Source organism: Oncorhynchus masou, chromosome 8 (genome assembly GCF_036934945.1).
Source record: "Oncorhynchus masou masou isolate Uvic2021 chromosome 8, UVic_Omas_1.1, whole genome shotgun sequence".
Classification (NCBI taxonomy): Eukaryota; Metazoa; Chordata; class Actinopteri; order Salmoniformes; family Salmonidae; genus Oncorhynchus; species Oncorhynchus masou.
The window spans coordinates 7,480,355-7,495,561 of NC_088219.1; the positions used below are offsets into that span (position 1 = coordinate 7,480,355).

Genomic DNA, 15,207 nt, shown 5'->3' on the forward strand with positions numbered 1-15,207 from the left:
TCTTCCCCTGTCCTTCAGACCATCCCCTGTGTGTCTTCCCCTGTCCTTCAGACCATCCCCTGTGTGTCTTCCCTTTGTCCTTCAGACCAGTGTGTCTTCCCTTTGTCCTTCAGACCATCCCCTGTGTGCTTCCCTTTGTCCTTCAGACCATCCCCTGTGTGTCTTCCCTTTGTCCTTCAGACCATCCCCTGTGTGTCTTCCCCTGTCCTTCAGACCATCCCCTGTGTGTCTTCCCCTGTCCTTCAGACCATCCCCTGTGTGTCTTCCGCTGTCCTTCAGACCATTCCCTGTGTGTCTTCCCTTTGTCCTTCAGACCATCCCCTGTGTGTCTTCCCCTGTCCTTCAGACCATCCCCTGTGTGTCTTCCCTTTGTCCTTCAGACCATCCCCTGTGTGTCTTCCCTTTGTCCTTCAGACCATCCCCTGTGTGTCTTCCCTTTGTCCTTCAGACCATCCCCTGTGTGTCTTCCCCTGTCCTTCAGACCATCCCCTGTGTGTCTTCCCTTTGTCCTTCAGACCATCCCCTGTGTGTCTTCCCCTGTCCTTCAGACCATCCCCTGTGTGTCTTCCCCTGTCCTTCAGACCATCCCCTGTGTGTCTTCCCTGTCCTTCAGACCACCCCTGTGTGTCTTCTTGTCCTTCAGACCATCCCCTGTGTGTCTTCCCTGTCCTTCAGACCATCCCTGTGTGTCTTCCCTTTCCTTCAGACCATCCCCTGTGTGTCTTCCCTTTGTCCTTCAGACCATCCCTGTGTGTCTTCCCTTTGTCCTTCAGACCATCCTCTGTGTGTCTTCCCCTGTCCTTCAGACCATCCTCTGTGTGTCTTCCCTGTCCTTCAGACCATCCCCTGTGTGTCTTCCCTTTGTCCTTCAGACCATCCCCTGTGTGTCTTCCCTTTGTCCTTCAGACCACCCCCTGTGTGTCTTCCCTGTCCTTCAGACCATCCCCTGTGTGTCTTCCCCTGTCCTTCAGCACCATGATTCCTGATGTGTCTTCCTTTGTCCTTCAGACCATCCCCTGTGTGTCTTCCCCTGTCCTTCAGACCATCCCCTGTGTGTCTTCCCTGTCCTTCAGACCATCCCCTGTGTGTCTTCCCCTGTCCTTCAGACCATCCCCTGTGTGTCTTCCCTGTCCTTCAGACCATCCCCTGTGTGTCTTCCCTTTGTCCTTCAGACCATCCCCTGTGTGTCTTCCCTGTCCTTCAGACCATCCAAAGTGTGTCTTCCCTTTGTCCTTCACACCATCCTCTGTGTGTCTTCCCTTTGTCCTTCAGACCATCCCCTGTGTGTCTTCCCTTTGTCCTTCAGACCATCCCCTGTGTGTCTTCCCTTTGTCCTTCAGACCATCCCCTGTGTCTTCCTTTGTCCTTCAGACCATCCTCTGTGTGTCTTCCCTGTCCTTCAGACCATCCCCTGTGTGTCTTCCCCTGTCCTTCAGACCATCCCCTGTGTGTCTTCCCCTGTCCTTCAGACCATCCCCTGTCCTTCAGACCATTCCCTGTCCTTCAGACCATCCCCTGTGTGTCTTCCCTTTGTCCTTCAGACCATCCCTGTGTGTCTTCCTTTGTCCTTCAGACCATCCCCTGTGTGTCTTCCCTTTGTCCTTCAGACCATCCCCTGTGTGTCTTCTCCTGTCCTTCAGACCATCCCCTGTGTGTCTTCCCTTTGTCCTTCAGACCATCCCCTGTCTTCCCCTGTCCTTCAGACCATCCCCTGTGTGTCTTCCCCTGTCCTTCAGACCATCCCCTGTGTACTTCCCTGTCCTTCAGACCATCCCCTGTGTGTCTTCCCCTGTCCTTCAGACCATCCCCTGTGTGTCCACCCTTTGTCCTTCAGACCATCCCCTGTGTGTCTTCCCTTTGTCCTTCAGACCATCCCCTGTGTGTCTTCCCTTTGTCCTTCAGACCACCCCTGTGTGTCTTCCCTGTCCTTCAGACCATCCCCTGTGTGTCTTCCCCTGTCCTTCAGACCATCCCCTGTGTGTCTTCCCTGTCCTTCAGACCACCCTGTGTGTCTTCCCTGTCCTTCAGACCATCCCCTGTGTGTCTTCCCCTGTCCTTCAGACCACCTACTGTGTCTTCCCTTTGTCCTTCAGACCATCCCCTGTGTGTCTTCCCTGTCCTTCAGACCACCCCTGTGTGTCTTCCCTTTGTCCTTCAGACCATCCCCTGTGTGTCTTCCCCTGTCCTTCAGACCATCCCCTGTGTGTCTTCCCTTTGTCCTTCAGACCATCCCCTGTGTGTCTTCCCCTGTCCTTCAGACCATCCCCTGTGTGTCTTCCCCTGTCCTTCAGACCATCCCCTGTGTGACCCCTGTCCTTCAGACCATCCCCTGTGTGTCTTCCCCTGTCCTTCAGACCATCCCCTGTGTGTCTTCCCCTGTCCTTCAGACCATCCCCTGTGTGTCTTCCCTTTGTCCTTCAGACCATCCCCTACTGTCTTCCCCTGTCCTTCAGACCATCCCCTGTGTGTCTTCCCTTTGTCCTTCAGACCATCCCCTGTGTGTCTTCCCTTTGTCCTTCAGACCATCCCCTGTGTGTCTTCCCTTTGTCCTTCAGACCATCCCCTGTGTGTCTTCCCTTTGTCCTTCAGACCATCCCCTGTGTGTCTTCCCCTGTCCTTCAGACCATCCCCTGTGTGTCTTCCCCTGTCCTTCAGACCATCCCCTGTGTGTCTTCCCTTTGTCCTTCAGACCATCCCCTGTGTGTCTTCCCTTTGTCCTTCAGACCATCCCCTGTGTGTCTTCCCCTGTCCTTCAGACCATCCCCTGTGTGTCTTCCCTTTGTCCTTCAGACCATCCCCTGTGTGTCTTCCCTTTGTCCTTCAGACCATCCCCTGTGTGTCTTCCCTTTGTCCTTCAGACCATCCCCTGTGTGTCTTCCCCTGTCCTCAGACCATCCCCTGTGTGTCTTCCCTGTCCTTCAGACCATCCCTGTGTGTCTTCCCCTGTCCTTCCTACTACTCACCTCTGTGACATCGTGCCCCACGCCCCGTGCTTATTGGTCAGGATGTTGAGTATCTTCTGTTTCAATTGGTTGGCGGTCACATGGTCCCTGTGCTTGGCAGCGCTGATCAGGTGATCACACATCCTCTCCTCCTCCCTCCTGTCAGCAGCGTACTGGGCACAGTTAGACTGGGTGGGAGGGGCGTAGGGAAAGAGAGGGAGAGAGAGAGAGACGTTGAGATTCCTGCTATCATGGAGGACACAGAGTCAGACACAGACATTGTCGTTCAGAGGAAGGAAGACTGAACTCTGACCTCAAACTCAGCGTGTTTGTGTACGTCTTCAGCTCTCTGTCTGTTGAGGATGAACTCAGCTTCGTTGGCCACACGCACAATGTGGTCCTTCATGGCATGGCACAGCAATCTGGGAAGAGAGAGAAAGGGAGAGAGACAGAGGGAGGGGGAGGAGATAGTGAGAGAGAGATATTAGAAAGGACGGGGAAAGAGAGAGAGAGGGGGATATCAGAAGAGAGAGAGAGAGAGAGAGAGACAGAGGGGATATCAGAAGAGAGAGAGACAGGGAGAGAGGGGGGATGTCAGAAGAGAGAGAGAGAGGGAGAGAGGGGGATATCAGAAGAGAGAGAGAGAGAGAGAGGGAGAGAGAGATAGGAGGATATCAGAAGAGAGAGAGAGAGAGAGAGACAGAGAGAGACAGAGAGAGAGAGAGAGAGAGGGAGAGGGAGAGGATATCAGAAGAGAGAGAGAGACTACTAGAGAGGGAGAGAGAGCAAGATATATATATATCAGATGAGAGAGAGAGAGACTAAGATATACTATATATATATATATATATATATATATATACAGAAGAGAGAGGGAGGGGGTTTAATTGAGCCTCTTTCTAAATGGTTAGCCCTGAGCAGATGATTCCTGATGGTGATAACAGATTAAGCAGTCCGATAGAAAGATAGATCAATGTGATAGGTGATTGATTACCTTCCCTCATTGATGAGCTCTATGAAGGCCAGCCCAGCGTTCTTCTGGATAGAGTTCTGCCACTCCTGGAAACACAAAGGGTCATATTACAAAACAGACACAGAGCCACACACACCACTACAGACCACTACTGACTACTACAGACCACTACTGACTACTACTGACTACTACTGACTACTACTGACCACTACGGACCACTACTGACCACTACGGACCACTACTGACTACTACGGACCACTACTGACCACTACTGACTACTACTGACCACTACTGACTACTACTGACTACTACTGACTACTACTGACCACTACGGACCACTACTGACCACTACTGACTACTACTGACCGCTACTGACCGCTACTGACCACTACTGACCACTACTGACTACTACTGACCACTACGGACCACTACTGACCACTACTGACTACTACTGACTACTACTGACCACTACGGACCACTACTGACCACTACTGACCACTACTGACTACTACTGACTACTACTGACTACTACTGACTACTACTGACTACTACTGACCACTACGGACCACTACGGACCACTACTGACTACTACTGACTACTACTGACCACTACTGACTACTACTGACCACTACTGACCACTACTGACTAATACTGACTACTACTGAATACTACTGACTACTACTGACCACTACTGACTACTAATGACTACTACTGACCACTACTGACCACTACTGACTACTACTGACTACTACTGACTACTACGGACCACTACTGACCACTACTGACCACTACTGACAACTACTGACTACTACGGACCACTACTGACCACTACTGATTACTACTGACTACTACGGACCACTACTGACAACTACTGACTACTACGGACCACTACTGACCACTACTGACCACTACTGACAACTACTGACCACTACGGACCACTACTGACCACTACTGACTACAACGGTTCACTACGGACCACTACTGACAACTACTGATTACTACGGACCACTACTGACCACTACTGATTACTACTGACTACTACGGACCACTACTGACAACTACTGACTACTACGGACCACTACTGACCACTACTGACAACTACTGACTACTACGGACCACTACTGACCACTACTGACCACTACTGACAACTACTGACAACTACGGACCACTACTGACCACTACTGACTACTACGGTTCACTACGGACCACTACTGACCACTACTGACTACTACGGTTCACTACGGACCACTACTGACCACTACTGACAACTACTGACCACTACTGACCACTACTGACCACTACTGACTAATACTGACCACTACTGATTACTACTGACTACTACGGACCACTACTGACAACTACTGACCACTACTGACCACTACTGACAACTACTGACAACTACGGTTCACTACGGACCACTACTGACCGCTATGGACCGCTACTGACCACTACGGACCGCTACTGACCAATACGGACCACTACGGACCACTACTGACCACTACTGACCACTACGGATCACTACTGACCACTACTGACAACTACTGACTACTACGGACCACTACGGACCACTACTGACTACTACTGACTACTACGGTTCACTACGGACCACTACTGACAACTACTGACTACTACGGACCACTACTGACCACTACTGACCACCACGGACCACTACGGACCACTACTGGCCACTACTGACCACTACGGACCACTGTGGACCACTACTGACAACTACTGACTACTACTGACTACTACGGTTCACTACGGACCACTACTGACTACTACTGACCACTACTGACCACTACTGACCACTACTGACTACTACTGACAACTACGAACCACTACGGACCACTACTGACCACTACTGACCTCTACTGACTACTACGGTTCACTGCGGACCACTACTGACTACTACTGACCTCTACTGACTACTACGGTTCACTACTGACCACTACTGACTACTACTGACCACTACGGACCACTACTGACCACTACTGACTACTGCTGACCACTACTGACCACAACTGACCACTACTGACTACTGCTGACCACTACTGACTACTACTGACCACTAATGACCACTACTGACTGCTACTGACCACTGCTGACCACAACTGACCACTACCGACCACTACGGACCACTACTGACCATTACTGACCACTACTGACTACTACGGACCACTACGGACCACTACTGACCACTACTGACTACTACTGACTACGGACCACTAATGACTACTACTGACCACTACTGACCACTACGGACCACTACTGACTACTACGGACCACTACTGACCACTACTGACCACTACTGACTACTACTGACCACTACTGACCACTACTGACCACTACTGACCACTACTGACCACTACTGACTACTCCTGTTCACTACGGACCACTACTGACTACTACTGACTACTACTGACCACTACTGACTACTACTGACCACTACTGACTACTGCTGACTACTACTGACTACTACTGACCACTACTGACCACTACTGACTACTACTGACCACTACTGACTACTACTGACTACTACTGACTACTACGGTTCACTACGGACCACTACTGACCACTACTGACCACTACTGACTACTACTGACAACTACGGACCACTACGGACCACTACTGACAACTACTGACCACTACTGACTACTACTGAATACTACTGACTACTACTGACCACTACTGACCACTACTGACTACTACTGACCACTACAGACCACTACTGACTACTACTGACAACAACGGACCACTACGGACCACTACTGACCACTACTGACTTCTACTGACCACTACTGACCACTACTGACCACTACTGACTACTACTGTTCACTACGGACCACTACGGACCACTACTGGCCACTACGGACCTCTACGGACCACTACTGACCACTACTGACCACTACGGACCACTACGGACTTCTACTGACTACTACGGTTCACTACTGACAACTACGGACACTACGGACCACTACTGACAACTACTGACTACTACTGACTACTACGGTTCACTACGGACCACTACTGACTACTACTGACCACTACTGACCACTACTGACCACTACTGACTACTACTGACAACTACGGACCACTACGGACCACTACTGACCACTACTGACCTCTACTGACTACTACGGTTCACTGCGGACCACTACTGACCACTACTGACTACTACTGACCACTACGGACCACTACTGACCACTACGGACCACTACTGACTACTACTGACTACTACTGACTACTACGGTTCACTACGGACCACTGCTGACTACTACTGACCACTACGGACCACTACGGACCACTACTGACCACTACTGACCACTACGGACCACTACTGACCACTACTGACTACTACTGACTACTACGGTTCACTACGGACCACTGCTGACTACTACTGACCACTACGGACCACTACGGACCACTACTGACCACTACTGACCACTACGGACCACTACTGACCACTACTGACTACTACTGCTGACTACGGTTCACTACGGACCACCACTGACCACTACTGACTACTACTGACTACTACGGTTCACTACGGACCACTGCTGACTACTACTGACCACTACGGACCACTACTGACCACTACTGACCACTACTGACTACTACTGACTACTGCTGACCACTACTGACCAATACTGACTACTACTGACCACTACTGACCACTACGGACCACTACTGACCACTACTGACCACTACGGACCACTACGGACCACTACTGACTACTACGGACCACTACTGACTTCTACTGACTACTACGGTTCACTACGGACCACTACTGACTACTACTGACCACTACGGACCACTACTGACCACTACGGACCACTACTGACCGCTACTGACCACTACTGACTACTACTGACCACTACTGACTACTACTGACTACTACTGACCACTACTGACTACTACTGACTACTACTGACTACTACTGACTACTACTGACCACTACTGACTACTACTGACTACTACTGACTACTACTGACTACTACTGACCACTACGGACCACTACTGACCACTACGGACCACTACGGACCACTACTGACCACTACTGACCACTACTGACTACTACTGACTACTACTGACTACTACGGTTCACTACGGACCACTACGGACCACTACGGACCACTACGGACCACTACTGACCACTACTGACTACTACGGTTCACTACGGACCACTACTGACTACTACTGTTCACTACGGACCACTACTGACTACTACTGTTCACTACGGACCACCACTGAGTACTACTGACCACTACTGACCACTACTGACTACTACTGACTACTACTGACTACTACGGTTCACTACGGACCACTACGGACCACTACTGACCACTACTGACTACTACTGACTACTACTGACTACTACGGTTCACTACGGACCACTACGGACTACTACTGACTACTACGGACCACTACGGACCACTACTGACTACTACTACTTGCATCAACAGCTCTGCCTGTGGCTACATTTCTCCAGCCCCATCCCTCAGCTTCATAGCAAACCAAGAGACGGGGCTGCCATCAGGCTGAAACACAAACATACAAACATACAAATTCAAAAGTCAGTTTTTTCTTCGTGTTTATGTTCAGGAAAATACTAAAAATAAGTCCAATTTGACAACGTAAATATCTCTATTGTGTGACCAGTGGATCATTAGATTCCCGGACAGAGAATACTGCAGCAACGCTAGACAGAGAGAGAGACTGTTTGCTGTGAACGATCTTACACGGAACCCAAACCGGCTGTGCGCGTGCGCCATCGTGCATACATTTATTTTGTCCCCCTACACCAAACGCGATCACGACACGCAGGTTAAAATATCAAAACAAACTCTCAACCAATTATATTCATTTGGGGACAGGTCAAAAAGCTTAAAACATTTATGGCAATTTAGCTAGCTAGCTTTCACTTGCTAGATAATGTGTCCAATTTAGCTAGCTTGCTGTTGCAAGCTAATTTGTTATTATTTTTATTTTATTTTATTTCACCTTTATTTAACCAGGTAGGCTAGTTGAGAACAAGTTCTCATTTACAACTGCGACCTGGCCAGGATAAAGCATGGCAGTGTGAACAGACAACACAGAGTTACACATGGAGTAAACAATAAACAAGTCAATAGCACAGTAGAAAAAAAAGAGAGTCTATATACATTGTGTGCAAAAGGCATGAGGAGGTAGGCGAATAATTACAATTTTGCAGATTAACACTGGAGTGACAAATGATCAGATGATGATGTACAACTAGAGATATTGGTGTGCAAAAGAGCAGAAAAGTAAATAAATAAAAACAGTATGGGGATGAGGTAGGTAAAATTGGGTGGGCTATTTACCGATAGACTATGTACAGCTATTTAACCTGAAATGCACAAGGTCCTCTACTCCGGCAATTAATCCACACATAAAACGGTCAACCGAATAATTTCTTGTCGTCTCTCCTCCTTCCAGGCTTTATCTTCTCTGGACTTTATATTGCGATTGGCAACTTTCATAAATTAGATGCATTACTGCCACCGACCTCATTCGTCACCCACGTGGGTATAACCAATGAGGAGATGGGTACCTGCTTCTATAAACCAATGAGGAGATGGCACGTGGGTACCTGCTTCTATAAACCAATGAGGAGATGGGTACCTGCTTCTATAAACCAATGAGGAGATGGCACGTGGGTACCTGCTTCTATAAACCAATGAGGAGATGGGAGAGGCAGGACTTGCAGCGAGATCTGCGTCACAAATAGAACTGACTTCTATTTTAGCCCTTGGCAACGCAGACGCTCGTTGACACGCGAGCAGTGTGGGTGCAATAATTGAATAATATAGATGTCTACATTTATTTTGCAACGCTCGCGCACGCGACGCAAGTGGTGTTGTCTGCCTGTTAGAGACATAACATAACATTCGACATACCCATTAGGATCTGATGACACCAATCCACAAAAGTTGAGACAAGAAGGGCCATCGATGGCATCAAAAGGAACATTAAATTCAACAGTTGGGATCTGGCAAAAAGTACTTGAATCAGTTATAGAACCCAATGCCCTTTACGGTTGTGAGGTCTGGGGTCCGCTCACCAACCAAGACTTCAACAAAGGGGACAAGCACCAAATTGAAACTCTGCAAGTAGAATTCTTCAAAAATATCCTCTGTGTACAACGTAAAACACCAAATAATATATGTACAGATACAGATAATTTGTACTAATTAGCAGATACCTGCTAATTAGCAGATGTGTAGTTAAATTCTACAAATCCAATTTTGAAACACTCCCATATCTACTGGGTGAAATACCACAGTGTTCCATCACAGCAGCAAGATGTGTGACCTGTTGCCACAAGAAAAGGGCAACCAGTGAAGAACAAACACCATTGTAAATACAACCCATATTTATGCTTATTTATTTTCTCTTGTGTACTTTAACTATTTGCACATCGTTACAACATTTGAAATGTCTTTATTATTTTTGAACTTTAAAAAAAAATGAATTATTTATTTAAACTTTAATTAACTTTAGACCGCTGTGCCACTCATCAGGAACCCACACATCTAACTTGTCTGAGTGTAATATTTACTGTTCACTCTTTATTGTTAATTTCATCTTTGTTTATCCATTTCACTTGCTTTGGCAACGTAAACATGTGTTTCCCATTCCAATAAAGCCCCTTGAATTGAATTGAAATGAGGGAGAGAGCAAACGAGAGAGAGAGAGAGAGAGAGAGAGAGAGAGAGAGAGAGGGGAGGAAAGAGGAAGATGAGAAACACAGACAGACAGACAGACAGACAGACAGACAGACAGACAGACAGATAGAGAGAGACAGAGAGAGAGAGAGAGAGAGAGAGAGAGAGAGAGGGGAGGAAAGAGGAAGATGAGAAACACAGACAGACAGACAGACAGACAGACAGACAGACAGACAGACAGACAGACAGACAGAGAGAGAAAGAGAGAGAGACAGAGAGAGAGAGACAGAGACAGAGAGAGACAGAGAGAGAGAGAGAGAGAGAGAGGGGAGAAAGGAGAGATAAATGGAGAGGATAGGTCAAGAGGGGTCATAGTTTGTAAGGTTCATGTAGAGCCTATAGACCTTGAAGCCGGTTCCACTGTTGTTTTCTTCATTCTTCCCCTCTAATCAGGGACTGATTTAGACCAGGGACACCAGGTGGAGCAGTTGAATATCAGAACAGAACCGGTGTAGTAGGAGGGGTGAAACATGATACCTCCTAGGGTTTAAATACCCCCGGTGTAGTAGGAGGGGTGAAACATGTTACCTCCTAGGGTTTAAATACCCCCGGTGTAGTAGAAGGGGTGAAACATGTTACCTCCTAGGGTTTAAATACCCCCGGTGTAGTAGAGGGGGTGAAACATGTTACCTCCTAGGGTTTAAATACCCCCAGTGTAGTAGGAGGGGTTAAACATGTTACCCCCTAGGGTTTAAATACCCCCAGTGTAGTAGGAGGGGTGAAACACGTTACCTCCTAGTGTTTAAATACCCCCAGTGTAGTAGAAGGGGTGAAACATGTTACCCCCTAGTGTTTAAATACCCCTGGTGTAGTAGGAGGGGTGAAACATGGTACCTCCTAGGGTAAGATTTAAAGGGAGGATTTAAAAAATAATGAAACTTATGCACTCACTGTAAGTCACTCTGGAAAAGAGCATCTGCTATATGAAAAGTGAAAAGAGCGTATTTTATATTCTTTCTTATGTAAAAAACAACAACAGAGAGAGCGATAGCTCCATTATCTCCATGGATGGATCTGAAGGACACAGGAGAGCGTCTCAGGTTCCCTTCCTCATCCAAGGGATCAATATCTGGGTTCTGTCCCCTGGGCCCCTAATGGAAGACAAGGCTGGAGCCCTGTGTAATACTAGACACACTGACAGGAAGAGGAGGGAAAGAGAGGAGAGGGGAGGGGAATGACAGAGAGAGAGGACGGTGAGGAGACAGAAGGTGGAGAAGAGGATGAAAGAGAAGGGAAAGTGGTAGAAGAGATGAGAGGAGAGAAGAGGGAGACGAGAGGGAGAGGAAGAGGAGAGGAGGAGGAGGAAGAGGAGGAGGAGGAGAGCAGGAGAGGAGAACAGGGCTGGACGAGGAGAACAAAATAAGGAGAAGAGGATGAGAGGAAGGGGACAGAAGTTAAATGGAGCTAATGGATAAAAAGAAGACAGGAGAAGAAGATGAGAGAGGAGAGAAGAGGAGGATGAGAAAGGAGAGTAGAGGCGGATGAGAGAGGAGTGAAGAAGAGGAGGATGAGAAAGGAGAGAAGAGGAGGATAAGAGAAGAGAGAAGAGGAGGATGAGAAAGGAGAGAATAGGAGGATGAGAAAGGACAATAGGAAAGGTGGGACAAACAACATGGAAGTTGAGTTGAGATAAGTGGAGAGCAATGGCACACTCAAAGGACAAGAACATCCCAACTGACCAGGAACACACACATACCCCTAGAACGGAGAGGATGGACAGAGAGAACTAAAAGGAGGAATGAAGCTGAGAGGTGAGTATCATTCTGTTTCTCCTTCTGCCTGCTGAGTCTCGCTACCCAAGCCACACCTTGTCAGTGATATCAAATGGTGCTTTGTTCTCAGAGATCAAGACAGCGGAGATGGATGATTGTGACATGTTTATGAATATTCTTCTTGTTTTCGGGAAGAGATAGAAGTTGAGGAAACTGATGAGAATCAAATGTGGAAATATGGAGTTTTATCCACATTGAGACTGCAGCAGACGCAACCGTTAATGCTGTCATAAAGGGCGGGTCTGTAACCAGACACCTGTCTGATAGCACTTTAGACCTGTCAATCAAACCACAGCGCTCATCATTGGCTGCTTAGTGCTGCATCGATGGGGCTGGCTGATACTGAAGGTAAACTTGAAGGGCTTAGAAACCCCTAGATAAATCCAAAGCAGGCTAGTTGTTTTCATAACACTAAGTATAGTGAGACAATCTAGTGCATATATTGAGAACTATACAGAAAACATATATACAGAGAGAGAGAGAGAGAGAGAGAGAAGGAGATAAATAAATAGAGAGAGAGAGAGTGAGAGAGGCAGAGAGAGAGAGAGAGAGAGAGAGAGAGAGAGAGAGAGAGAGAGAGAGAGAGAGAGAGAGAGAGAGGCAGAGAGAGAGAGGCAGAGAGAGAGAGGCAGAGAGAGAGAGGCAGAGAGAGAGAGGCAGAGAGAGAGAGAGAGAGAGAGAGAGAGAGAGAGAGAGGCAGCGAGAGAGAGAGAGAGAGAGAGAGAGAGAGGCAGAGAGAGAGAGGCAGAGTGAGAGAGGCAGAGAGAGAGAGAGAGAGAGAGAGAGAGAGAGAGAGAGAGAGAGAGAGAGAGAGAGAGAGAGAGGTACGTACCTGAGAACAGAGCAGCATGACCAGCTCTACTACTGAAGTACTGGACTTCATACAGACCAGACCTGCAGAGAGAGAGACAGGAGCGTCAGGACCCGGAACACACACACACACACACACACACACACACACACACACACACACACACACACACACACACACACACACACACACACACACACACACACACACACACACACACACACACACACACACACACACACACACACACACACACACACACACACACACACACACACACACACACACACACACACACACACACACACACACACACACACACACACACACACACAGTTCTCTTAACAGGTTACCCACCCTGCTAACAGCATTAGATCTTACAGTATAACACAGAAAGGACAAGTGGAACAAGGGAACGGACAGAACGGCAGGGAAACAGACCTACTACTTCCTACTGAAGGTCCTGTTTATTCAACACTATCCTCAAACCTCCTCATACCTCCTCAAACCTCCTCAAACCTCCTCATACATCCTCAAACCTTCTCATATCTCCTCAAACCTCCTCATATCTCCTCAAACCTCCTCAAACCTCCTCAAACCTCCTCATACCTCCTCAAACCTCCGCATACCTCCTCATATCTCCTCAAACCTCCTCATATCTCCTTAAACCTCCTCAAACCTCCGCATACCTCCTCATACCTGCTAAAACCTCCTCAAACCTCCTCATACCTCCTCAAACCTCCTCAAACTTCCTCATACTTCGTCATACCTCAATAACCCTCCTCATACCTCCTAAAACCTCCTCATACCTCCTAAAACCTCCTTATACCTCCTCAAACCTCCTTATACCTCCTCATACCTCCTCAAACCTCCTCAAAACTACTCATACCTGATCCATGGATGGGTGAGGTAGCCAGTCGACAGATACAGACACACAAGTGAACCGTGCACACACACACACACACACACACACACACACACACACACACACACACACACACACACACACACACACACACACACACACACACACACACACACACACACACACACACACACACACACTTTCTCTCTCCCATACACACAGCCATCCAGTGTGAGCGGTGACAGCAGCACGGTGAGGACTGGACAGTGGATGGGGGACTCACTCCACACAGAGACGCCAGATAGAAGTTAAAGGCATGTACAGCACCTGTACCTTCAATGAGCAGCTCCTGGCCGTGGCTACCCAACAGGGTCCTAGAGAGGAACGGAGCAAAGTCCACAAAGATCTCCCTCAGGAGGGGGGCCACCTTCTCCAGGGCACGCTCCAACTTAGTGGTGATACTGTAGAGGGGGAGAGAGAGTGGGGAGCAGGGGATGGGGAGGGAGGAAGAGAGAGGCAGGGGGTTGGGGGAGGGACAGAGGAGAGCGAGAGAAAGGGTCAGGGAAGGAGAGAGAGAAAGGATCAGTGAGGGGGACAGAGAGAGATAGAGGGAAGGGGAGAAGGAGGGAGGGGTGGGGAGAGGAGGAAGGGGAGAGACAGAGAGGGGTTGAGGAAGGGGATGAGAGTGAGAGGAGAAGGATAGAAGAAGAAGAAGTAGAAGAAGAATAGAAGAAGCAGAAGGAGAAAAAGAAGGATAGAAGAAGAAGAAGTAGAAGAAGAATAAAAGAAGGATAGAAGAAGAAGAATAGAAGAGGAAGAAGGATAGAAGAAGAATAGAAGAGGAAGAAGAATAGAAGAAGAAGAATAGAAGAGGAAGAAGGATAGAAGAAGAAGAATAGAAGAGGAAGAAGAATAGAAGAAGAAGAATAGAAGAGGAAGAAGGATAGAAGAAGAAGAATAGAAGAGGAAGAAGAATAGAAGAAGAAGAATAGAAGAGGAAGAAGGATAGAAGAAGTAGAATAGAAGAGGAAGAAGGATAGAAGAAGAAGAATAGAAGAGGAAGAAGGATAGAAGAAGAAGAATAGAAGAGGAAGAAGG

General features: G+C 48.1%; 1 protein-coding gene across 1 annotated transcript in view; it reads right to left on the bottom strand.

Moving 5' to 3' along the window:
• nbeaa (neurobeachin a) overlaps positions 1-15,207 on the bottom strand; it is a gene marked incomplete at its 5' end in the record, with an annotated part of 215,820 nt that overhangs the window by 27,334 nt on the left and 173,279 nt on the right. Inside the window, 5 exons of the mRNA XM_064971081.1 lie at positions 2,964-3,130; positions 3,256-3,364; positions 3,937-4,001; positions 13,266-13,327; positions 14,443-14,570. Of these exons, the coding sequence (XP_064827153.1) occupies positions 2,964-3,130; positions 3,256-3,364; positions 3,937-4,001; positions 13,266-13,327; positions 14,443-14,570 (531 nt within the window). The remainder of the gene's footprint in view (positions 1-2,963; positions 3,131-3,255; positions 3,365-3,936; positions 4,002-13,265; positions 13,328-14,442; positions 14,571-15,207) is intronic.